The following is a 23,605-nucleotide window of genomic DNA, read 5'->3' as shown; positions in this document are numbered from 1 at the left end:
GGGAGAGGGTGGGTGATGTCATTATCTTGATCTGCAGCAGCAAACATGGCAGGCGCACCCAACAACCCCCTAGAATAGAAGCTGCCTGGCCGGATCAAGGGATACTACTACGAGTGCTCGTACTGTACCTTACTACGGAGCTACCTACAACACATACAGAAAACCTACTTGGTTCAATTCCAACAATCTCAAGAGTTAAGCAGGTCAGAGGTAGCGAATGGACATACAACTCAGCGGTACATTCACAGAAGAGGTAGCATGGCCCTTCAAACAGGACCTGTGCTAATCTCGTACTCCACGCCGGTCAACGGCAACAGGCCTCAGTGGAGAGAAAACCCGCATGTGCTATCCATGACGTCACCTTGAAACGCGAATGCGACTTTTCGTCTCGACCACTCACACCTTCACTCACTGCAGCAACGACTGACTTCAGCGAATAATGGAGTCATTCTCTGGCTGGACCGACGTCGACGTAGATACCTTTTACCCTTTACCCGAGGCAGAACAATTTGCTGTTTAAAAAGCTCCCCCCTCCATCCCTCCTGCATTGTTTCCAGGTTCGCTGTTACTGTACTACATCTACTTTTCCATCCACTGAGATAGCTTCTATTACTACCTATCCATATCATCCTTTTACTGAGATTATCGATTGAACAAAGGTAAGGTCCTCAGATTCTCAGCGCTGGTGTCATTGGCATCATCCCTGTTGTATCTTTTTAATTTCCACCTCGTCGTCAACATTATTCGTTCGATTCCATCAACCTTCACCCATCCCATCTCATCACCACCACCACCAACCCAGCAGCTACAACAGCACTAAAAACGAAAAATAAGAAAGGCCACTAACAAAAACAACAATCCCCCAGAGCAATTCTTAAATCAACATCATCATCATCATGTCTTTCCTCACCACCGTCCGCACAACCCTTGCCCCTCGTCTGGCCACCCCCCTCCGCCCCGCCATGACCTCCGCTCTGCACACCTCCGCCCCCCGCGCTGGCCTCAACGAGAGCGATCGCAGTGAGTTTCCCCCAATTGCTCCCCAATCCCAACTCAACCCCCAAACCACTGACACCTAAGTCAACAGACCGCGACGACCTCGACAAGATCTACGAAGAGCACAAGAACGACCAACTCAAGCACAGCAAGCAGGGCACCGCCAAGTGGAAGCAGGAGCTGGCCAGTAACAGTGAAGCGTCGGTGCGTTAACAATCCCCCCCACCCACCAACCCTAACTACTTCCCAAATGGAAGAGTGCCCGATATACCTTACTAACCGCATCCGCATCGCAAACAACAGGTCAAGGCTGATCGGGGTGACATCGACAGCGATGACAAGGACTTTGCAACGCTGCAGGAGCGCACGAAAGGTCTGCCTAACCGGGAGGGGAACGTGAATAAGACTCAATAGATTTTTCTTTTGTGGTGGTTAGGTTTCACGGCTTGTATTATGTATGTCTGTATTGGGTTTTAGCTTTCGTATTCATCTATCTGGGTTAGATGAAATTCAATTTTTTTTCTCTTTCGGATGAGTTCTTGACTTGCTTTGCTGCGGTGTAGTTAATGGGTAGAGGATGGGATGTTTGGTTGGTATTCTAATAGTGGTGGATTGGTTGTGGGTGTGTGTGGCAGTGTCCTTATTTGATTAGAAGTGTGATGGATTCCATCTTGTGTAGCTATGGACCAAAACTTGAGTGTAGATGTATGATGATAAGGTGCCCCGGAACGCCGCAGTCCCGTCAATCGGGGAGGAGGGAAGAGAAAACATGAAGCTGCTGTCGGTATATATTGACTGAAGGGAACAGACGAAGGAGTGGGTAGTTGAAAGAGGAGGAGGGGGAGAGAAGAAAGACACAAAACACAATTCAGAAACCCAGTACAAACGCCGGACTCGCCCTCTGGGAATCACAAACGGACCCCCCCCCCTGAAACAAACCATATATACAAAGCTCCAGACTCGCAAAATTGAAGAATTCACTTCAAAAGCACAATCAAGATGACCAGCGTAATTATCAACCCGACGATGGTCATCATACTCCAGTTCTCCCCCGCACTGCGCCGGAACCGATCCAAGCGCTTCCTCGCCTTATCCAAACGCCCCTGATGCCGATCCACATGCCCATCCAAATCATCCAGCAACGCCACATGGCCCTCCAGCTCGTCTCCGATCTGAATGCTCAGCTGGTGCTGCCGGCTAATCGACTCGCCTAGCCGATCTAGGTGCTCGTCCTGGTCTCGGAGCGCCTGCGCGTGGTGATCGTAGATCTGCTCGTTCGATAGCCCGTCCATGCTGGCGGCGCTGGCCCCCGGCGGCGGGGACGGCGAGTCGCGGTACGGCCGGAAGAGGTTCCGGCGATGTTCCTCGTCGTCGGCCTCGGCCGCCTCAGCCGCCGCGGCGGCGTCCATGAAGCGCACGGATTTTGAGGACGGGTGCTGCGGGACGGGCTGCTTAAGGTCCGGGGATGAGTTCTTCACGTGGCTGGCGAAGCCGGACGACGACGACGACGAGGCAGATGCTGCCTCGACGAGGGCGGTCGTGATCTCGTGGAACTGAGCGGATAGCTCGTCGTGCTGGGTGTGTAGGTGGCTGAGCTGGTCGCGGAGGTCGGTGACGTCGTCATCGTGGCGGCCCTTCTGGGCTTCGAGCTGCACGCACTCGGCTTCGATGGCGTCGATCCCTTCTTTGAAGGAGTTGAGCGAGCGCGAAATCTCGCCGTCTTGGCTGTTCGGCTCCAGGCTGAGGGAGATGGCGCGTTGACGCTCGAGGAGGGAGAGCTTGATGTGGTCGGCGAGAAGGAGGAGTTGGCTGGGGTTTGGCATGGTGGCGGTTTTTTCTTGTGGCTGTGTGGAAGGTAGTGGGTAGGAAATTGGTGGCTCGCGGATGAGAGGTTTCAGATGCGTTGAGATGCGTTCAAGGTGGGTGAGATGAGGTGATGATTGCGGAGTAGACAGCGGAACGGTCGGGTGGGATTGTGCGGATTTCGTGTCAGGCTGTTTGACGACTGCGCTAATTCAAGAATTCCGCCGGGGAATATTGACAGCGCCGGGCTGATGAAGACAGAATTATGACAAGAGATGGGTTGGGGTGGCTGGATTGAGAGTTCGTTGTGAAAGAGGACAAGTGAGATTGAAGATGAGATGGCGAAGGACGAGGGATGATCGGCTGCAGCAGCAGTAGTGGCAGTGTGATTGATGGTGGATCTGCCGCTCTCCGCGCCGCATTGAATTCCATCGGTCAGTCTCGCTCTCTCCCCGCAATCCATCCATTCTCCCAGTAATTTCGCTCCCTTCTACATCTTCCTTACCTGGCTGACCCGAACCTGCCCTCGAACACTTTTTTTCGTCCGATATACCTTTTCCTGGTCACCTTTAGAGCCCCCTCATGGGTCTTTGCTTCGAGCTATCGTTTCGTTTCCCGGATCAAGAACGGCAATTGAACGGTTGATCTCCTCCTCTCCCTCGCTCAGCGTCGGCTCCCGGACGGGCGGAGGATCAATCTCGAGGCTCTTATCACATATTAGACACCCCTCATGGCAGAGCAAAATATCTCAACATGACAAACACTACTCTTGAAGACCTTTTGGTCATGGAGGCGAATTGCGACCGCGACGAGAGCGTCGACCTGCGCTCACTGGACTACGTTTCCAGCTACGATGACCATCTTATGTGTCCGATATGCCACTGCCCCTTCATAAACCCGGTCCGGTTGAAGTGCGACCATGTATTCTGCCAGAAATGTCTTGTATCGGCCATCACGACCTTCGCAGCATCTCGAGACGACTTCACGTGTCCTGCCTGCCGCACACCCACCGGCGGTGTTTACCTCAAACTCCCCCGCCTCTTGGTCAACATGTGCGACGAGATTCGAGTGAGGTGCCCATTTCGGAGCGAAGGGTGTGAGGAAGTAGCGCCAAGAGTGTTCATTCAGACTCATGTCGACAAATACTGCGGGTATAGACCGATGGACTGTCCGCTGGGCTCATGTGGGTTGAAGACACGGAAGAAGGACCTCGACCCGGAAGGGAGATGCTTGCATGAACTTCACCAATGCGCGCGATGCGAAGGTAATATCATGGAGCAAGACTATAAGGTGCGCACAAAGAATACAAAAACACTGGGTTCATTGCATTGTATTTTCATGGCCTGCTAACCTTATACCTCCGACAGGAACACGTTGACGAATTATGCCCCAATCTCCAAACCACCTGCCCAGACTGCCATACCACGATCCTCCGCAGAGAACTCAAACAGCATGCAGACACTTGCCCTGAAACCATTCACAGCTGTGCCGCCTCGAAATACGGCTGTCCCATTCAACTCAAGCGCGCCGACCTAGCCACGCACGAACAAACGTGCCCTTTGATCTCCATGGGCCCGTACTTCGACGCTCAGAATGCGCGTCTCGACTCGCTTGAACTCACCATTCGCCATCTCAAACAACGGAATGAGATCTTCGAGGACGGCTTAGCGAACATCCGAACCACCCTGGCCCAGTCGCCGACTGCTTCTGCGGGCCCAGATGATCGCGCAACGGCATCTACTCCACCCCGCCGCAACAACAACGACCCAACATCCCCCAACAGCCAGTCTCAGATCGATAGCTCCAACCAATACACCGCCACCACAACAAACTACCTTCTCTCCTTACACGAGTCCCTCCGCGAGGAAGTCGGCCAACTCTCCCACGCCATCACGGATCTCGATGCCCGCGCCAGCATGGCGATCATGAGCGAGTGCCTCCGCATCAAGGAGGACATGGCTCACACCAATGCCGCGGTGAGCAGTATTCGCATGCAAGTGCAATGGCTTCTGAACCCTCGACTCCATCAGCATCAGAGCTCACAACGTACCGGGGGCGTCCGCACTGGCGCCAGCCCCGGTGGTCATACTCCCACGGCTGCTGCAGGACCCAGCACCTCCACCATGCCGCTTCGTCCGCGTAGACTTAGCGATAGTGGGCGCGAGGGAACGAAGCTATAGACCCTGGTGTTCTACAAGCATCAATAGCCTTCTCCGGTTCTATCTTTCGGCAGTGGCTCGGTCCATCGATATATTCGGCCACTATGCGACACCGGCGAACAAGAGAGTTGCAATACCATCAGCAATGTCCTCATCTCGGTTTCAATTTTCTGTTTTTATACACGGGCAGCGTCAAGCTTTCTTTTTCTTGTGAGTAGATGGCAGGCGCATCCTCGATTCCCCTTTCCTCTATTCTATCTTTATCCTGTGAGCTGTATGTGGTGCTATCTCTTTCCCTCCCGTACTGTACCTGTTACGCGTACAGCGAGTATATATAGAAGTTTCGGCGTCTTCGATCAATTTCATACAATACCACCATTATGACATTACATACGACCACCGATACCACTATCTACCCCCTGCATACAGTATACCCTGTGCTGGCTATAGTGCAACCCCATAGACTTTCGTCTGTGTTGGACGAGACCTTTCTTCCGCCGGCTCATTACAATATCTACATGAATCCAAACCAGGTCACCAGGTCACCCACGGGGAGGGGAAACAATCACCCCTGCAGAGAAAACCCCACGCCATCCCCCGACCCCATCGCCACGAGATTGGCCCTCATTCTCTCCGCGCGCTCCCCGATCCCAAAGGCGGCATCCTCGCGCTGCACCCACGCCCCAACCCCATGCTGCAACACCGCCGTCGCCCGCAGCTTCCCCGCAGCACTCTTACCAGTAGCACCACCATTATCCCCCTCCTGCTCACCCTCATCCTCATCTACCGTAACCTTCAACCCCAAACTCCCATGCAGCGTCAACCTTGGCTCCTCCTCCCGCCCCGCCTCCTTGGCCCGATACACCCCACGATGTAAGATATTACTATCATAGAACACTGCATCACCCGGCTTGAGCTCCACCACCAACTGGCCCGGCAATTCCGGTGCGAACGGGTCCGCCTTCCGCTCGACCTCCGTGCGCACGCGCCGATGCGACCCCGGGATCACAATCAACGAGCGATCCTCGCAGAGCGCCAGGTTATACTGGGCGTGGGACTGGCGGCCGTGCGGGCTCTTCTGGTGCAGCAGACGCAGCTCCTCGTCCGGGGAGACGTGCTCGGGGATGTCGTCGCGGTGCCAGCGGAGGGCGAAGTCCTTGGTTTCGGGGGCCACGAGGAGGTTGAAGAGTTCCATCACGAGGGGTTCGTCTTCTTTGTCCGGGATGTGGGTGGTGGTGGTGGTGCTGCTGCTGCTGCTGCTGCTGCTGCTGAGTCCCAGTAGCTCCTCGGCGACAGCGAGGACTTTCTCGGAGAAGTAGAAGCGTGCGAAGTCGGTCCGGTGCGGCATTTCCGGGTGCAGGAGATGCTGCACCCCCCAGATGCCCCCTTCAGAGGCCGGTGGGACGGTGCTGGGCCACGGCGGGAATTGTTTGGGGACGGTCCGGAAGTGTGGCCATTGGCCGGTGCGGGTGAGGTGCGTGGCTTGCGTGGCGATGGTGTGGTAGTGGGTGATTTCGGTGGGGGTGAGGAGGGAGGGGATCACGACGAAGCCGTCGCGTTGGAGGGCAGCGAGGTAGGGGGCTTCGGTGGCTGTCATTGTCTTGGGTTTGGGGGGTGGTGTAGAGGTTGAAGAAGGGTGAGGTGGTGGTGGTGGTGGTGGTGGTGGTGATGAGGAGACAGAAGAGGGAGAAGGGTAAGTAGGCTAGAGAAAGGGAAAGGAAAGTCTTTGGTGGGGAAAGAGGAAGGAGAGAGAGGCCGATCTATGGGGCTCGGTATAAATAAACGGTGCTCATTTATCGTACTATGTACTGTACTAGCAGCAAGTGAGGCACACCCGAAGTGGTTGGAGTAACACCGATACATCCCCTCACAACTATGCTTACGGCTAAATACTACCCTATCAGTCAAGGGTTACCTTTTTCTTTTTTGCATTCGCTAACTTTACTACAATAGTTTTACTAGTGTCGTTAAGCTATGCTGGAATTGCTTATAATGCCTGTGCTGTCGCAGAGCATTGTTTGGTTTGCCAGGAATAGAATTAATAACTTTACCCCGCGGCGGGCAGAAACGCGAGCAATCGATAAGAGGAGGAGCAAAGCGGGGTTCAAAGTAACCATGGAACATGGTTACATGCTGGTGTCTCATTTCTATGTTTGTTTTGGTTTTCTCTACTGAGCGCATTGTGGAACCTCATCATCAGCATTACATATACTACTGGGTACTCTATCTAATTAGCACCAAGTACAAAGTACAGAGTGCATGGCTAATATCGATACTCTGACACAAGCAATGCAATGATCCTCTGGGCCCATGAAGTCGTCAGCTCGTATGACGAAATGGGGTGTGGCTTGGGGTGGCTGTAGCTCAGCTCGCTTCTGCCGCTACCACTGCCACTGCCACTGCCAAGCATGGATCTATCCTGCCCATGAATGTTGACAAAGTTGACAAAGTTGACAACGTTGCACACACACGACAGCCTAATAATACTCGACTAGCAAGACCCTAGTGTCAATCATGATCGGGAAGCTGCAGCATGAATAAGATAGTTACCCCGAAGAGTCAAAATGCATACACACGGTGAATAACCGTCGGCACGGCTTGGGACTTCCCAAAGAGGCAGAATGGCGGGGCAGCGAGTCCCAACTCCCAAGACTCTCTGGGCAGCTTGTCTTGGCCGTGGCTTGCGCCTCTCGCAGATCAGTGAAAAACAAACTTGCTTCGTCATTTTTTTTCTCTCTCTTCACTTTCTTACAACCGTCTCTACTGTCTTCCGGAAACACTGCAGACTCTCTTCCCGCTGCATGCGCCTTTAGTTACGTCTTCTCGTGGACCTAAATCCAATCTCCTTACTGCTTCCATATTACGTCTCCACCCACTTTTGCCCGGAGACCCTGCAGATCTTCCGCGCTATGGCTCCGCGGCTGAATTTGGGCTCCCATGCCCTCCTCATCCTCGGTCTTTTGCTCGTTTTGCTGCCGGCTCAGACCTACGCCTTTGGCGCTGGAAACATCGCATCGATTTCCGCCGTGGAGGGCAAGAACTGGCGTCATGGAGACATCGAGGATATGCTCAAGACGGTCGCCTTCATCAAAGGCCACAAGTGGACCTCCACCATGGTCAAGCGCGTCTACTTTGGCAACTGGTTGCGTGATTATTCGCAGGCCATGGATGTCGGTACTCTCAAGAATCTACAAGCCGATACCATCCGCATCCTCGTTTGGATCCTGTCCTTCATGACCTTCGGATACGCGACGGCCGAGTTTGAGGTCACCTCCGACAGACTCGGTGTTTATCGTCCTGAGGAGCATATCGACAATCCTAAGGACTACGCGGACAACCAGGATGCGCGCCAGTTCGACAAACGCTTGCGTGGACCTATCCGCCAGGTGGAACTCGAGATCGACCCAGAAACCGGCATGAAGAACTACATCGCCAATGAGGGCGGAGACTGGACGACCAGCTCCGGATATATCAAGTACAGCTTGGCTCGGAGCATTCACTACGGGCGGACCTACACCCACGGCAGAGACAAGGGTAACGAGGCAGACCTTTGCGAGGCGCTGCGGTGCCTGGGTCAGGGTCTCCACACCCTGGAAGACTTCGCGGCACACACCAATTACTGTGAGCTGGCTCTTCGCGAGATGGGCTTCAAGAATGTCTTCCCGCACACCGGTGTCAATACGGAACTCAACGTCCGCGGCCGCCACGTCTTTCCGCTGGTGACAGGTACCTTCGGTATGGTGGATTTCTTCCACTCTGTTCTGGGAGAAGCCACCGACCACTTCACTCAGTCGGAGGTGAACGAGATGGATATCGCCCTTGGGGATGCTCAGAACAACTCATCCGCGAATGCCCTTGGCGCTTTCACGAATCTGTTGGGCGGGATTCCGGGAACGAAGGATCTCGTCGAGGAAGCTGAAGAGCTCAAGCGTCGCTCGGAGGCCCAAGAATCCGCTAACCGGAGCGGTGGTACCCGTCAGGGATACGGCTCGAGCAGAGGGCTCGAGGACGATTACGGGGCTTCGCGCCCCCGCGGCTTTGATGATGATTACCAGTCCTCGCGCTCCCGTGGATTCGATGATGAAGAGCTTAGCAGCTATAGGGCTGGTGAATCAGCACGGCCTCAGTCTAGTGGAGGATCCGGTGGCTCGGCACTTCCAGACTTTGACCCGAACCAGACCATTGCGCAAATCTATCCAATCCTCGAGTTTAGAGATAAGGTGGTTCGTAAACTCACCTCGATCATTGAGAAGATCCCTGGGCTGGAGGCCGTTGTCGAGAAGATCACGGAGACCCTGACGGTCTTCATCATGTCTCTCCTCGCACCCTTCATTCGTCCTATCATCAATGCTGCTTCCAAGTCGCTACAAACCGGCTCCTCTGGTGTGATTGATGCCTCTGGCCAGCATCAGTATGAGCCGTGGACGGATCCGGACTGTACCGATCCGACCCACTCCATGTTGTCCAAGGACCACTTTGCCAACATCCTCAACGAGCCCGCTGGCCAGGTTGCATCTGCTATTCTCAAGTATGTGGCCCCGCGAGTTCTCCATGCCTGGGAGAACATCAACATCTCTGAGGACCAGGTTTTGGATGATTGCTTGAAGGTGTTCCACCACCCTGCTCTTCGCGACAACCGCAACGAGGCCCACCGGACCATGTTCGAAGCCGTCGAGAGTTGGGTCCAATCACGGTCTGACAGAGGCTCAAGACTCAATGACATTCTAAGCGCCGAGGGTGTAAAATCAGGCAAGAACACGGGTGGTGTACCCCACACCCATGGTGGTGGTGGGACCCAATCTGGACACAGCCAGCAGTATCGTCCTCCTTCCTCACAACAGCAGCAGCAGCAGCAGCAGCAGCAGCAGCAGCAGCAGAGCGGCGGCTCACCGTTCGGGGGACTTGCCAACTTGCCCATTCCTGGCATCTCCAACCTTGGGGGCCTGAACAGTGCCTTCTCCAACCTTCTGGTCGGCGGTTCGTCGAGAAACGAGGATCCCGAGCAGACTCAAAGCTCGACATACCAGAGCTCATACCAAAACGAGCAGACTCAGAGCTCGACATACCAGACCTCATACCAAAGTGAGCAGCAATCGTACCAATCCCAGCAGCAGTACTCGGGGCAGTCCTACGGCTCTTACGAGCAATCTCGTCCTTATGAGTCCCGTCCGGCGTACCCCAGTGGCCAGGGATATGACTACCGCGGCTCCCGCGAGGAATCCCACCATCAACATCACCACCATCAGCCTCGCCCCGCCTACCTCAGCCAAGGCTACGAGCACGGCGGCGAGTCGGAAGGCATTCATCACCCTCCCGGCCACCTTCCCCCTGGTCGTCCAAATGATTCCTATGGGGGCAACAGTGGCTATGGCGGTGGCTACAACCAAGGCTATGAACACGGCGGTGAGTCGGATGGCGGTCAGCATCGTCGTCACGGTGACCACCCCCATCACCCTCCCGGCCATCCTCCACCTGGCCCTTCATATGATTCTTACGGAGGCAGTGGCTACAATGGTGGCTACAATGGTGGCTACAACCAAGGCTATGGCTCAGGTGAGTATCGTTACTAAGGGGCCTGTACTTAGGGAAAGGTTGCTTTGGCCAGCGTATGCGGCTTCTACTTCAGCATTCAGACTTTGATGTATTCAATTATGCCATCCTTGTATTCTAAGAATGAGAACACTTGTGTACTGAGCTGTGCCGTATCGATAGAATGACGACGCTCGGGCATCGGCGGTATGGAACGATGTCTTGAATCCTCGGTGGTTACAAGGTGTAGCTAAGTAAATGCTTCAACATGTAGTAAGGTAGCTTGGTGTATCTATGGGTCACGTGGCCCAATTCCCTGAGGAAACCCGACAGGCCGACCCCATTGATAGATTGTAGACCTGCCCATCCTTGTACATGATTCTGACGCCCAGCAGCATGGCGCAAGAATATAATGTCAACACTACCTCAACCCTTTAACAAGACCAGCCCGGCTAGCTCAATCGGCAGAGCGTGAGACTCTTAATCTCAAGGTTGCGGGTTCAACCCCCGCGTTCGGCTATAGAATCCGATTCTTTCTTCCTTCACCCCAGCCGGGCTAGCTCAATCGGCAGAGCGTGAGACTCTTAATCTCAAGGTTGCGGGTTCAACCCCCGCGTTGGGCTTTACCTTTTTCACTTTTTACTGAGTGACTGCCCGCTCACTCCGTGGATGATGTTCTTATTCCTTGCTAGAGGGGGCAAGATTGACCTCGTTCTTATACAGTAACCGACCGCATCCCGTCTAAAATTGCTTTTGGTTGAGTTGTTGATGCCCCTGGCACATCCCTATTGTTGTGTCCATTGGTTTGGTTGAGGTATATATCTATTTCTGCGTATAGCCGCTGCACACTTTGCGGGATCACGTCACTATTCTTTTTTTCCATCTACCGCCTCTTTCGGCTTGTTTTCCGAAACGTCGCAGGGTGCGAGAGAGCTGCCATTCTGCTCCTTACTGCTGTACAAGTAACTATCTTCCTCTCGACGAAGTAGTGTAGATATGTACATTTGCTCCCGTAGCAAGGTGGCTATTATCAACGGAAGACCACCGGGAGTTGTGGTCTGGAAGGTACGGTACAATCTATTATCTACGAAGACGATCGGTTCCCTGAAGTGATACATAATCTTTTGAACAGCAACGTATCCTCCCGATTGAGCTCAAGAGTCGACCAATAGTGAAAAGTACGATCCCGCTTAGTTCAACTCGTGCTATGCACAGTACAACTCCAGGTCATTACAATGGCATACCACATACACATATATACATACACATCATTTATTGTCATCAGCATCGTTATCATCATCGGCAGCAGCATCGGCACCGTCACTGCCATCAGAGTCATCATTATTAGCCCTATCCAGCGGTCTCTGCCCGTACACATAATGGAACAGGGTATAGATGTGAAAGGAGCCGTGGACCAACTCATGCCGCACGTCCTGGGCATACTGCTGCGCCTGCTCGTACGTGTACCCCATGACCCGGGTCAACAACGCCAGGGAATACGGCTCGATCGTATCAAAGAAGGCCGCCTTCCCCATGCGACCGAGCTCCTTGAAATGCGAGTTTCTCGCCCACGGGCCGAGCGGACACTACATGATCGAGTCAGTCAGTATAAGCTTGTGACGCTTCGCGATCTGATTGAGTTGCCAACGGGTAGGGGGGGGGGAGGGGGGAAGACCACCTTATACGTATCATCCGTGACATTCTGAAACCCGGCGTCCTGCATCCAGCCGCGCACATTGGCGGCGATGTTCATGCGCCGCCCGAACTTGCGACTGGCCTCGTCCAGCTTGCGCTGGTACTCGTGGATCAGCACGGCCTGCCGGTCGGTACCGTCGTCGGAGCGGATCCAGGTCTCGAACTCCTGGATCTCGACCCAGCCGCCGGGCCGGACGTGCTGGTAGGCCTGCTGCAGGAAGCGGGGCCAGTCGGCGATGGAGCCCCCCAGCGAGCGGCCGTGGATGTAGTCGAAGGCCTCCTCGGGCGGGAAGGCCCAGTCGCTCTCGGCGTCATCGATCAGGAACGAGCAGTTGGGCGGCGTGTAGCGCGGCTGGATCGGGCTGAGGTCGGTGCCCACGATCTCCGCGTGCGGGTAGGCGTCCGCCACGTCCAGCGCCCAGATGCCGGTGCCGGTGCCGACGTCGAGCACGCGCTGCGGGCGCGGGGGCGGCGCGGCGGCGCGGCGGCGGAGGAGGACCGGGGCGCGGTGCAGCTCGCCGCCCGTGACGCTCTTGAAGAGCTGGTGCAGCAGCGCGAGCCGGTCCTGCTCCTCTTGGTCGTTGGGCATCGGGTATTGCCCGTTGCGGTAGGCGTGGTAGCGCCGGCCGTTCTCGAAGCAGTAGTCGCGCACGGTCGAGGAGATGGTCAGGTTCGAGCCGACGATCGACTGCGCGTCCAGGAGGGAGTCGTTGTCATCGCTGGTCTGGGGGTTAGGTCAGTCTTGTCGGGTTTTATCTTGTGGGCTGGAAGCTCTGTGGCACATCGAGTAAAGCAAGTATTTAATCTGGATAGATGACGAATACGAAGAGATAATATACCCTTCTTGACATTTTGGTTGTTACCCTAATTGAAATGAATGCCCATGACTTATGGTTGTGGCTGCAGTGACATCACATAGTGTTGGTCTGAAGAGTGATGTGAGAACAGCAGCAGGAAAGCTTCCTGCTCGGCTGATATAGCGAGGAATGACAGAAGGGGAAAAGCTGGAGAATTCCAGTAGTGGCCGATGCGGATCAAATCAGAATGGAAAACAGCACAGGGGATCTTACGTCTATTTGAATTTGTTCATCGATGTTAGGGTGCGACATATTGCTTGAGATGGCAGTATAGACGGAAACGACCGACAGGTAAACGAATGGGAGGTCGCCAGCGGTACAATGCGTTCCAACTGCGGAGAGTGACGGTTTATAAGGAATTCGAGATGTACGGAGTCAAAGATGAGAACGAACAACAAGAGGAAGGAGGAGAAGAATCGAATCGACCGAGACCGTAGACAGGTCAGTAGGGAAAGAGGAGAAAGGGCATGGGCTGAGCCCGGGCGAGGAAGTACATGCAGTACACTCACTAACTTCACAGTGCAGTGCCAAAAGTCAAAAGTATGAATAGGCGCATTGACCGGGGGGTGTCAGGGAGTCGCGGACCCAAGAAACAGAGCGTCGGGTCCGGCGGAGGGTGGCGGTGTGCCGCGTCCGTCCCATCGGGATTTTTGCTTGGTATTTCTGGCTCTCTTTCTTGCTTCGCTGCATTCAGCCTCCCTTTTCGGCTCGGTGCTGTTTCCTCACACACATCCATATCTCATTCCTCGCACGGAGAGGCAAGAAGCAGGAAAGACAAACAAACAAGAATCTGACAAGGATTTCCACTCCAAAGGATCGACAAGCCCAGTCAACAAGACTAAACCTATCCACTTTGCTGGTGGGTGGAAGTCGATCTCCTCACTGCAGCGTTGCTCCTCTCCCCCATTCACTACTTCACCCACTCATTGGCTGGATAAGACATCCCCCTCTTCCACCCTCCTAACTAAACCCTAGCCACATAGTATCTTGGGTAGCAGCTCAGGTAGCGTACAGTCCGAATCACACAGTACCTGAGAGCCATGATTTGGATTTTTCATCACGTCAACTGCAGGCTTGACTGTGTGTGTGTACAGTACTCCGCAACGATCCATCTTCGATCAACATAGGATCTATACTTTGTACTGATCTACCAACCCCCCCCTTTTCCTGCTAATAATATACTCGCCTAAGGGTAGGGTAGCGAAGCCATGCCAGCGATAACCACAGCATACATCGTACTCATAAATCGAAGATCCATCTTCAAGCAAATCCCCCAATCGCACAGACGCAGACTTTCTGTTTCGAATTCGGCCCCGAATCCGTAGATGTGGTCCCATCTTCCTATGTACTGTACGGAGTACCTATACCGCAAATAGCAATCCAGACTAGAACATACATCGGTTTGTTTCACATCTAGCACCACAACCCTCCCAAAAAGCCCCCCAAGGAAATCGAGTAAGACAAACAAGAAGAAGAAGAAGAAGAAGAAGAAGAAGAAGAAGCCCCGCACGGCTAAAGCCGTCGGCTTATCCTTTTTTTCCATCCAGGACGTGTCACAAGTGTCACAGTGTCACACAGACTGTCCTGTCAAAAAACCTTGGGCCTGGGTCCTGTCCCCAGGTACTACTGTGCCTTCAGCTAGCCTGATAAGTTAACATGTTAGTCTACTGGGTTAACTGACTAACTACAGTACAGTAAAGTAGATGTAGACTTTCCCCAAGTAAGTAAATCCACTAGCCAACAAGATTCAAGATTCCACCTTCTCCAGGACACCCGAATCAAACAATCAAGAGATATCCCCGCCTTGCATTGGCTCTCCCCTCCCCCCCCCACCGGTTCTGCTCTCTTTACCTAGTATGACCTTCGACCTTTTCTATTGTTTCCCCAGCCTGCTGCTGGGCTACCAGTCAAGTATCCCGGATATTCGACACCGGAGAATTTCCTTGATTGTACAACAACAATAACAACAAAAAAAAAAAAAATTGCACCCCCGGTGCCGTTGCCTTTGCTTTTTGCTTATTTCCTTTTTCCATGACCGCTCTTGGGTGATTGCTTACATCCTGTCTAAAAATTTTCGAGCTCGAATCACCCACTAACAAACTACCTCGAGATAGTAAGCAAGTTGTCGAGCATTAATTGGCTTCGGGTCGTAGGTGATCCCCGAGATGATCCCCCTCCCTCCGGTGTTTAATCATCCTGCGACATCGATCGGTGATAATCGACTAGCTCCGGACTAGTTTGTGTAGTACTTCGTTTTTCGTTTGTCAGGGCAGGGTGCTGTTCTGACTGTATAAATTAACAATCGAATGCTCCTACGGGCTACGACCGTGCTAGATCCTTCTTGGGGTCAAAATCCATCGGGATTGCTATTAAAGTTTTTTGTTAAATCATGTACTGTAAATATCTAGAAAGCCGCAGCTCTGTCTCAATGCTTCGTCACTTTTGCATAGCAGCCCCGAACTGAAGCCTCGAGCACACTCACCAAGGAATTAGGACTGAAGCATAATTCTCATCATTCAACCTAGGCTGTGTAACTTTTCTTGCTCGGCCGGAGTCAGTGACGTAAACAGCTGCTGGAAGTCAGGCTTTGTGGATGCATTGCGGAAGAAGTCCAGCAGGAAGCCCTGCGTTTCATCGTCACGCTTGCGAACCCCGAACACACTCTCACTGCCGCCCTCGCCGAATGCCATCAGCTCCTGCTTGGTGACTCCGAGGTTGAGGTCGAGAGTATTGCCCGGAACGTCCTCCCATTCGTCGTCTTCGTCACTGCCCTCTTCCTCCAATGCAGCCGCAGTGGCCGCGTCGATCTCCTTGTTGCCCGAGGCCGCCGCCAGTTCTTCAACCAGAACCTTGATGATCTTCAAGGGTGCGGTCACTGTTGTGTACTGATCAGGGTTCTTGCGAGCCTGGGACCGGGTGCGGATGCGACCCGTGTCCTGGATAATCAGATCACCCTTCACCTGCACCTGAGAAATGCGAGGATCTTCCAGGTTGTACAGCGTCGCAAGGGCAATGATGTTCTGCTTGATCTCATCGTAGCCGGCAAAGTTGACTGAGTTCTCCAGCCACTTGCTGAGCACAATGGGAAGACCGCTCTGACCGCCGATGTTCACCTGCGACAGGAAGTCGACAACTTCACGCGCGCTGACGAGCGTCAGTCGGGCGAAGACAAGAATGAGGCTCTGGATGAACTGGGCTTGCTGCGCAGTTGCAAGTCGCTGGGCAACAGCCTGGAGAAGCTGTGGCAGGTAAGGTCCAAGTCGTTCGGAACCCGCCCGCTCGACCAATTCGGCTGCCAACTGTCCGACCTCGGTTGCCGCATTGTCATCAACAGCAGGCCCCAGCAGACGATCGATGATGATGAGGGCAACTTCGATCGCCTCCTTGCCATTTTCGGGATCTCTCCACGTGACGAACTGGTTGAAATCGTGTGAAAGCATGTGGCGCACGGCTTCTGTGGCAGGACGAATCAATTCCGCGTCAATTGAGTCCAGTAACAGGCGGTTCAACTTGGGCATGACGGCCTCGACAAAACCGCTAGGAAGGGGCTCAGAAGCTCTCTCCGCGAGAGCTCGAATGAGGTCCGCGGCGAAATTCGTCAGAGCGTTTTCCTGAGTCAGGTTGCCAACATCGATCGCTCCAGTCAAGGATGGGAGAACCTTCTCGCAAAGGCGAACAAAGGACTCGGGACCTTGTTCTGAAATATATTCCACAATGTCCTCAAAGGCCTCCGTGACAATCATCGTCAACTGGAAGTTAGTAGGTCCATTGCTGGCGATGTTGAATAGCACATCGATGGCATTCGAAGACAAGACCACGCTTGGGTTGACAATGATGGTATCACGCAAGGTCTCCGCGAGGGTGACTTTGAGATCGTCACTGTCAGAATGTTCCGAGATGTCGTGAGAGGAAATGAAGTCTGACAGCGCGGAGATGGCAGCTGCTTGAAGTGGAACGGTGGCGCTTGAGGGAAGCGATGGCATGAGATCCTGTAGTGCCCGGATGCAGGATACTCTGACGACCTCTGATGGATCTTCAGTCACCGCCTTGAGGGAAGCCTCGAGGTACGAAACCGCGGTTTGTTGGAAAGACTCATCAGCTACCTGGCAAAGAACTCCAGCGGCGAGATAGCCGCGGGCCCGCAAGAACTCCTCTTCCTGCTGAATAGCAAACTGAATGAGGTTGCTGAAGCCATTAGCAAGCCCGGCGGGAACCTGCTGAGAAACTTCGTTGAAGTCCCGGAGAATCTGACTCAGAATGTAGAGGGCAGACTCGCGAGCCTTCCACCTGAGAGTTGAGCATGGCGTTAGTCCCTGACGAGGATGGTTTGGGGAAGGCTGCTTACGTGGAGGACGGATCAGAGAACACAGTATTCAGATGCGCATGCAGACCCTCAACAGCAGTATTCTTGAGCCATTCGCCTAGCTTGATGACGAGATCTCCACTGCAAGTGCGGGGCGTGTAGTTGGCAGTAACAGAGGTCTCTTCTGAGAGAAAGAGGTTTACATCGATGTCCCACAAACCTTCTTCTTCCGAAGTGATCTGAGCATATGAACCTGCTAGTTTCAGGATCTCTGGCAACCAGCTGGATGTGGCAGCCGCCTGTCCGGCATTCTGTAGCTGCTGCTGAAGCTCTGCCTTGACTGGCGGTGCCTTCAACAGCGTCTGAATGAGATCCAGCTCTTCCAGGACCAGGAAGTCCAGTGTGTAAGGCAGTCCGTCCACATCTTCCATGCGACCTTGTCTCTCTTCCTCGATGTAGAATCCGTGATACGTTGATTGGATGTTGGACAATTCGGTCCAGATCGTCGAGAAGTATACTGGGCTCTGAGGCGTTATCAAACCGGGAAACACCATGCGGATCTTCATCAGGGTCTAACAAATAGGGCAACATTAGCACAACAAGAACAAAAAGAGTGAGTTTGCAGGTCACTCCAGTGACGTACCTTGACGACCTGCAGCTTCAAACCAATAACGCCCCTCCACTGAGACGGGATCTCGCTGTCCTTGGATTCTTCGAACTCGCTGGGAGCCTGGGGTAGAGGTGCCTTGAGTGTGGCGATGAAGAACGGAGACCAGCCATTGAGCACCTCGTCCATGAACTGTTTAACTGCCGTCTTGTGCTGCTCAAGCACCATCTCTAGGGTATCAAAGCAAGCACGGAAAACCGCCACGGCCAATGCTCTCAAGATGGGCTTTCTCGATTCGTTGGTGGCCACATTGAAGAGCGAGGTAACGAGGTCTCGGGCAACGTTGAAAAACTGCTCCTCGCTGAAGCCGGTATCGACCAGGTCCAGAAGGACTTTCAGTGCGCCGTGCAGGGCCCCAGCTGTGCTATTGGCATCGTTGATGATCTGAAGTAGAGTAGGCAAAAGCTCCGCCCACTGCTCGGGGAAATCGGCGCTGGCGATCTTGCTGACAGCAAAGCTCGCGGACGACTTCACCTTGCGCTCCGGTGTCTCCTTGACCGTGGCTAACTCCAAGAGCGCGCGCCGGATATGCACCTTGTTATCGTCGCTGACAAGCACCTGGCCCTTGTATTCATCGAGAACCGGAGACCAAGCCGCGGCAATGAAGGTCCGGAGAACGGAAAGGGCAGACTGGCGGAGGTTGGTCGGGACGGAATCGTGAGAGGCGATCGCGGCAAGAGCGAGGGGGAAGGCCTCGTTCGAATAGAGACGTAGAAGCTGTAGTTCGGCGGCCTTTCTGGTATCAGCCACCGACGACTGGGTGTCTGCAAGCAGCGACAGGAGCTCTTGCTCCATGGTGGGCGAGAAGGCGTAGACGGGAATTTGTATAAGGAATGAAGAGGTGTTGGGAAGAGGTGGATAGTTATGTACGAGAATAATAGAATTGTTTATGTCCGGGGAGGCGGGATCTGTATTCTCCTGTGTTGATTGTCCCCTCAATCTCTGATACCCGATAACGGTTCAGGTGGTTATTGGCATTGGCAGTAGATCAAATCAGCACTGCGAATTGTCGCGACAACCGTGAAGAGGGGCAGGAGAGCGGGCGGCAGAAGGAAAGGCGGTAAATGCGAGGATCTCCCCAACTTAAGTTAACTTATCGCTTGCTCCGGTGGGTGGGGGGAAAGAGGGGCTCTACAACCGAGACAACAACTGGTGACATGTCTGACTTCAATCCTTCGATGTGATCGGTCCTCTTCCTCGACTCTTCCTTTAGGATATGACCTCCAGCGTGCTACTCATTATTCCCTATTTATCTCATCTCCACGACACAGCCTGTGGACTTTCAATGCTGTCGAAAATATGCCCCCTGCTCTATATGTATGGGTACCGCATCAATCGCGACGAGTTTGTCAGGCACAAGTCTGAGTGCGCTGCCGAGGGTCCAGAATTGGATTTCGGAAATGGGAATGCTTATCACATGTCAATTGATCTGCTAATGGGAGTATTCTTTTCCGTGAAATCCAAAGAAGCTACATCTTACTCTGCGAGTTTGCGAGAAAACAGAAATAACCCACTAGCGAGGCCAACCCAGGGACGTCAGGTACACCAATCAGTGGAGACGCCCATGGCCGAAGATAAGGAGGGTGCACTTCACAATTCAGAGCACAAACCCATTATCTATGTTGCTGGGGCGCGAAGCGGATCGTCTGCACCAACTGTGTAAGAAGCCAGCCCTGACATCTGGACGACAAGGATATCGATCGATGCGCGTATCCCTGGCAAGATCTTATCAGGAACCACACCACCAAACCTGTTACGCATGGAGCCACACCTCTACAGCTATTTAGTACCTAGTACATCTCACAACTAGGACCTCGATCGCGCTCGTGAGACAAATCCAATCTCCGATTAAGCCTTCGTCCTACGAGGGACTACAGTGCCAGGGAAGATCCCTCGACTATCGTCTTACCCCGGATTTGGGTCGACGATACCATCACGTGTGCCTCTGATCGTATGCATTCCATGTTCAACTGACCCATGACCATGTACTTCGACCTTGTCCCGCCAGGGCAAACAAACAGGCTTTTCCAGCATGTGGCCCTTCCGCAACGATCGTTGATATTTATATCAAGATCTGCGCGCCCCAGCTCCCTGACGACATCGGTCCCTTTCTTGCCTTCGCAATGATCAGCGAAAATGCGAATATCACCCCCCGGCAGACCAAGACCTTGAAACGCTTATTACGCGAATCAAAGAATGCCCGTGATAGTTGGGGCAACGTAGTGGGGATTCGAGAAAATTGGCTGGTATCAGCGGGATGAGATGTAGGTACGGGCTACCTGACTCTACAAATGTTCTTGAGCGTTAGATGTAGTGGCCCGCAGTGAGCCAACGGATAGCATGGGTCCTTATTTGAGGTATTGATCAGGTGAGGGCGAAAAAAAAAAGTACCGAGAGAAAAAGCTAACGGGCAAGCGAGTTTGTTAGCACTTGGCAGCAATGTGCGAGGGAAAAGAGGGATGTTGTTTAGTCTACCCGAGTTATGGATCTCTCCTCTGGGCGTGTGGCGTTCGGTGGAGAAGATCTGGTTCGGGTGCTCGAGAAAAGCAAGAGTTGACGATGATCACTTCGAGTAATGGAGCAATCTAATCCGCGGGTAAGTGTCCGCCCAACGGATGATGCACTTATGTACTCCGTAGGGATATCTGTGACGTGAGAACTTTAATGGTTGATATAGTAACGTCTTGGTTGACGGTCATGCAGCGTAAGGTTTATGGAGGGTGAGGATGGGGAAACTTTTGACTACTGCCGTAGGGCGCTTTCCTTTCGGTAGGCTCTGATTGAGATCCGAGTTCATACCCTCTGAGAGGTGGTCTGATAGCTGGTATCTGTCAGGTACTTTGGAACGAACCCAGGTACTCCAGATACTGTACCTAGGTAAGGTACCCGGCAACGAATATGTGTACCGGCGACCATAGTCTAGGACAAGGTACAGAAAGGGGCGGCTCCAGTGGCGTTGGGTATGGTTATGTAAAGAATTTCGGGTAACTAAGTCGTAGATTTTTGATGGGCCCGGGGAGGGGAGGAAGAGGAGGCTGATTAATTATATGAGTAACTTGGTACTTAAGTCAACTAAAGTTGATCATGGTGGGGTTTTTGTTGAAGGCAGGGGAGAAACCGGCAAGTTATTATTGATTATTTAAGATGAGCACCTGAGGGGCGGCAAATCCCCCTAAACAGGAAAGTAGTAGAATGATTCATTGCCTGGAGGGCAAATGTCTGGTATGCGGGCGTACTGCACTTCAAGGCTGACTGGGGTTCACAACTAACAGCCAATAACCTCGGGTAAGAACAAAGGCAGCTGAGGAAAGATGCCCGGGAAATATGTAAATTCTACTATTATAATATGTGTTGTATGTCTCTATGATGAGACAGTATCCAGCACAGTGCATACATAGAGTCAAAGTTACCCGCAAGTCAAGGGATTCGCTGAGCAATGTGGAGGACGGATGGATGAATAATTTCTACGAAGAACACTCGCCATGATCGTCACTAAGACCTAGGGTGTGATATCAGACTGATCTCTACAGAGCCGGGGGGGGGAGGGGAGGGCTAATAAGGCTGCACTACACACATCTTGAAGACAGACCACTGAATGAATTTCCGGGTACGTCCCAACTATAGAGTACATTTTAGTGGAAGACCCATTTTCGCAGTGGGAGAATCTCAGCCAGTATGCAATTAGACTTTGGTTCCTTATAGCCAGGATACCCACCGCCGTCGGTCAACCACGGCTGGCATTTCTGCTCCCACGCCTTTCCTTGTCACATCCGTTTGCTGTGCGAGTCAAGTGTTAGTAGCAGATGATCGGCCTGGCAAACGGAAGAGGCGGTATTAAAACCAGCGAATGCGCACGCATTGTTACTCGATACAGAACGAGTGGGGAATGTTGATGATGAACTTTGGGCGCTTTCCCTTCCACCTTCGTTGTCAATACCAGTTGTTATATCCTTTTCTTTTCTTTTCCTTCATTTTGTGTCTGGTTTTCGGACCGAGTTAGGGAAAGAGAAAAGGAAGTTCTTCCTTCACCTGTACTGAATTTATCCAAACATGTACCTACAGAGTGTCTACTTGCCTGCAGTTTGCCTCCGTGCTGTGAATGGTCAATGAGGGAAGTTATAATGCACAATGACCGAATCCTTTTCGCCTCTACGTACGCTGCTGCTCTCTTTGCCGTTTACACCGTTTGTTCCTAAGGTTGCTACAGTCGGTTCCATTCCGTCTTAGCCCAGCCTCAACCCCGTGTACAGTAGAGGATGAAGGATGTTCGGTAGTTTCTGCTGTCATTGGATTTGAGGGATGTCGAACGACAATCCTCATTTTCGGGGGGTAGTACTGTACATCCTGCCTATCCTGCCTGTTCGTAAGATGGTAAGGTAACGAATGGTAAGAATGGATCTTGAGCTGAATGCTGCAGCGCATCCACACCCATGACGCAACCACGTGATGGGGAGAGGGGGCAGCTCCGTGAGCATGAATGAGCCTGTATGGTCCGTAGTACTCCGTACTGAGACTCACTCCGGAATTAGTGATTAGTGTAAAAAGAGACAGCCATGAGAATGGATTGCGGATGACTTGGGCGCCGTCTTGTTCTTAACTAACAACTCGTCGTCGCCCGACAAGCTTTCCCCTCCGAGAAACTTGAGTAGTTGAGTTGCCCGCAAACTCTCCCTCTTTCTCGCTCTTACTTCTCTTTCCTTCTCTTTTCCTCTCCCTCTCTCCCTCCCTCTCCCTCCCTCCTCCTCTTCTTCTGCCTCATTCCCTCTCTCTCTCTTGTGATTTAGTTTGGTGTTTTTCTTCTGGCTTCTTGTATTAACCCGGGGTGTCTTTACTCTTTCACATTCACTATAGCACCTTCATCGACTTACCCTCACTAGCTCCGGGATCTTAAGCGGGCTCCCCTGGGAAACCTTGGCTTATCCCAATCCGATACAGTTCAGAGCAACTTAAGCAGCCAGCAGTAGCCCACCTCTCCCTTTCACGCCCGCCCCTCTTCAATCCAAGGGTCGGTCCCATATCCATCTGTCAGCTCCCCTCCGCTTCTTGTCTCTGTTGGCGCAAGACAGTTTAGAGAAGGAAAGAAGAAAAGAAGAAAAGAAGAAAAGAAGAAAAGAAGACAGAGAAATCGAAGCCGAACCAATCCGTTCGTGTTCTCTTCTTCTTCTGTTTCCTTTTTCTTACCCTTCTGCTTGTTTCCTTTTTGCAGAGGGTTCAGTGGAAAAGGTGGTGGTTACCGTTGTGGTTGTTGTTTGTTGTTCAGGGAGGCAGTTTGTAAGGAAAAGAGGGACCTTTTCTTTTTTTTTTAAAAAAAAGGGCAAAAAAAAAGAGAAAATTAATTGGGAAAGGACATCCAACCAGGGCAGGGGAAAAAGAGAAATTCCATCATCATCATCAACATCATCACCGCATTATCTCTCTCTCTCCCCCCTCTCTTTTTTTAATACTCCGATTACGGTTCTCTCTTCCCCCCCCCCTCCCCCCCCTCTCTCCTCGCCGTTTGTCACGATCGCAACGAACGAAGTCCTCCATGCTCTGAGATTTGTTTGTCTCGTTGTCCAGTCCACCCAACGTATGTCTAATCCTCCTCCTTCTGACT

General features: G+C 52.8%; 7 protein-coding genes and 2 non-coding genes across 9 annotated transcripts; 5 read left to right on the top strand and 4 right to left on the bottom strand.

Moving 5' to 3' along the window:
• Positions 1-420: 420 nt before the first annotated feature.
• BO82DRAFT_389162 (uncharacterized protein) lies at positions 421-1,410 on the top strand (the record flags this gene model as incomplete). The annotated part of the gene is made up of 4 exons (XM_025638435.1): positions 421-659; positions 867-1,020; positions 1,088-1,200; positions 1,300-1,410. The coding sequence occupies exons 2-4, from the start codon at positions 897-899 to the stop codon at positions 1,408-1,410; spliced, it is 348 nt and encodes a 115-aa protein (XP_025496226.1). The 5' UTR covers positions 421-659; positions 867-896.
• Positions 1,411-1,625: 215 nt separating this feature from the next.
• BO82DRAFT_350806 (syntaxin family protein) lies at positions 1,626-3,126 on the bottom strand. Its single transcript, XM_025634250.1, has one exon. It carries the CDS (start codon positions 2,817-2,819, stop codon positions 1,974-1,976), a length of 846 nt encoding a protein of 281 aa, XP_025496225.1. The 5' UTR covers positions 2,820-3,126; the 3' UTR covers positions 1,626-1,973.
• Positions 3,127-3,270: 144 nt separating this feature from the next.
• Positions 3,271-5,251, top strand: BO82DRAFT_144710 (putative TRAF-like signal transducer). The gene is made up of 2 exons (XM_025630109.1): positions 3,271-4,089; positions 4,167-5,251. Exons 1-2 carry the CDS (start codon positions 3,553-3,555, stop codon positions 4,977-4,979), a joined length of 1,350 nt encoding a protein of 449 aa, XP_025496224.1. The 5' UTR covers positions 3,271-3,552; the 3' UTR covers positions 4,980-5,251.
• On the bottom strand, positions 5,250-6,679 carry BO82DRAFT_350805 (phytanoyl-CoA dioxygenase family protein). Its single transcript, XM_025634249.1, has one exon. The coding sequence runs from the start codon at positions 6,553-6,555 to the stop codon at positions 5,524-5,526; it is 1,032 nt and encodes a 343-aa protein (XP_025496223.1). The 5' UTR covers positions 6,556-6,679; the 3' UTR covers positions 5,250-5,523.
• Positions 6,680-7,713: 1,034 nt separating this feature from the next.
• On the top strand, positions 7,714-10,685 carry BO82DRAFT_350804 (Het-C domain-containing protein). The gene has a single exon (XM_025634248.1). It carries the CDS (start codon positions 7,868-7,870, stop codon positions 10,526-10,528), a length of 2,661 nt encoding a protein of 886 aa, XP_025496222.1. The 5' UTR covers positions 7,714-7,867; the 3' UTR covers positions 10,529-10,685.
• Positions 10,686-10,933: 248 nt separating this feature from the next.
• Positions 10,934-11,006, top strand: BO82DRAFT_t45. The gene has a single exon. It is a non-coding gene; the product is annotated as a tRNA-Lys (tRNA).
• A 31-nt stretch (positions 11,007-11,037) lies between these two features.
• Positions 11,038-11,110, top strand: BO82DRAFT_t46. Its single transcript has one exon. It is a non-coding gene; the product is annotated as a tRNA-Lys (tRNA).
• A 260-nt stretch (positions 11,111-11,370) lies between these two features.
• On the bottom strand, positions 11,371-12,771 carry BO82DRAFT_380607 (class I SAM-dependent methyltransferase; the record flags this gene model as incomplete). Its single annotated transcript, XM_025637772.1, has 4 exons — positions 11,371-11,377; positions 11,862-12,073; positions 12,166-12,636; positions 12,682-12,771. 4 exons carry the CDS (start codon positions 12,769-12,771, stop codon positions 11,371-11,373), a joined length of 780 nt encoding a protein of 259 aa, XP_025496221.1.
• Positions 12,772-15,385: 2,614 nt separating this feature from the next.
• Positions 15,386-18,848, bottom strand: BO82DRAFT_301766 (putative importin beta-5 subunit). The gene is made up of 3 exons (XM_025632098.1): positions 17,986-18,848; positions 17,385-17,914; positions 15,386-17,326 (listed from the first exon to the last, which is right to left on the bottom strand). Exons 1-3 carry the CDS (start codon positions 18,802-18,804, stop codon positions 15,556-15,558), a joined length of 3,120 nt encoding a protein of 1,039 aa, XP_025496220.1. The 5' UTR covers positions 18,805-18,848; the 3' UTR covers positions 15,386-15,555.
• Positions 18,849-23,605: the final 4,757 nt, after the last annotated feature.

The sequence above is a fragment of the Aspergillus uvarum genome (genome assembly GCF_003184745.1).
Source record: "Aspergillus uvarum CBS 121591 unplaced genomic scaffold BO82scaffold_5, whole genome shotgun sequence".
Classification (NCBI taxonomy): domain Eukaryota; kingdom Fungi; phylum Ascomycota; class Eurotiomycetes; order Eurotiales; family Aspergillaceae; genus Aspergillus; species Aspergillus uvarum.
The sequence above is the reverse complement of the archived record's forward strand: the minus strand, read 5'-3'. Positions and strand labels throughout refer to the sequence as shown.

What these genes read in the sequence shown, in the direction of transcription:
- BO82DRAFT_350806 (XM_025634250.1), bottom strand. Translation starts at nt 2,819, where the DNA reads ATGCCAAACCCCAGCCAACTCCTCCTTCTCGCCGACCACATCAAGCTC.
- BO82DRAFT_144710 (XM_025630109.1), top strand. Translation starts at nt 3,553, where the DNA reads ATGACAAACACTACTCTTGAAGACCTTTTGGTCATGGAGGCGAATTGC. An exon ending in TCATGGAGCAAGACTATAAG is followed by an intron (nt 4,090 to 4,166) that starts GTGCGCACAAAG and finishes TACCTCCGACAG; the next exon opens with GAACACGTTGACGAATTATG.
- BO82DRAFT_350805 (XM_025634249.1), bottom strand. Translation starts at nt 6,555, where the DNA reads ATGACAGCCACCGAAGCCCCCTACCTCGCTGCCCTCCAACGCGACGGC.
- BO82DRAFT_350804 (XM_025634248.1), top strand. Translation starts at nt 7,868, where the DNA reads ATGGCTCCGCGGCTGAATTTGGGCTCCCATGCCCTCCTCATCCTCGGT.
- BO82DRAFT_301766 (XM_025632098.1), bottom strand. Translation starts at nt 18,804, where the DNA reads ATGGAGCAAGAGCTCCTGTCGCTGCTTGCAGACACCCAGTCGTCGGTG. An exon ending in TGAAGCTGCAGGTCGTCAAG is followed by an intron (nt 17,915 to 17,985) that starts GTACGTCACTGG and finishes CCTATTTGTTAG; the next exon opens with ACCCTGATGAAGATCCGCAT. An exon ending in TTCTCTGATCCGTCCTCCAC is followed by an intron (nt 17,327 to 17,384) that starts GTAAGCAGCCTT and finishes CTCAACTCTCAG; the next exon opens with GTGGAAGGCTCGCGAGTCTG.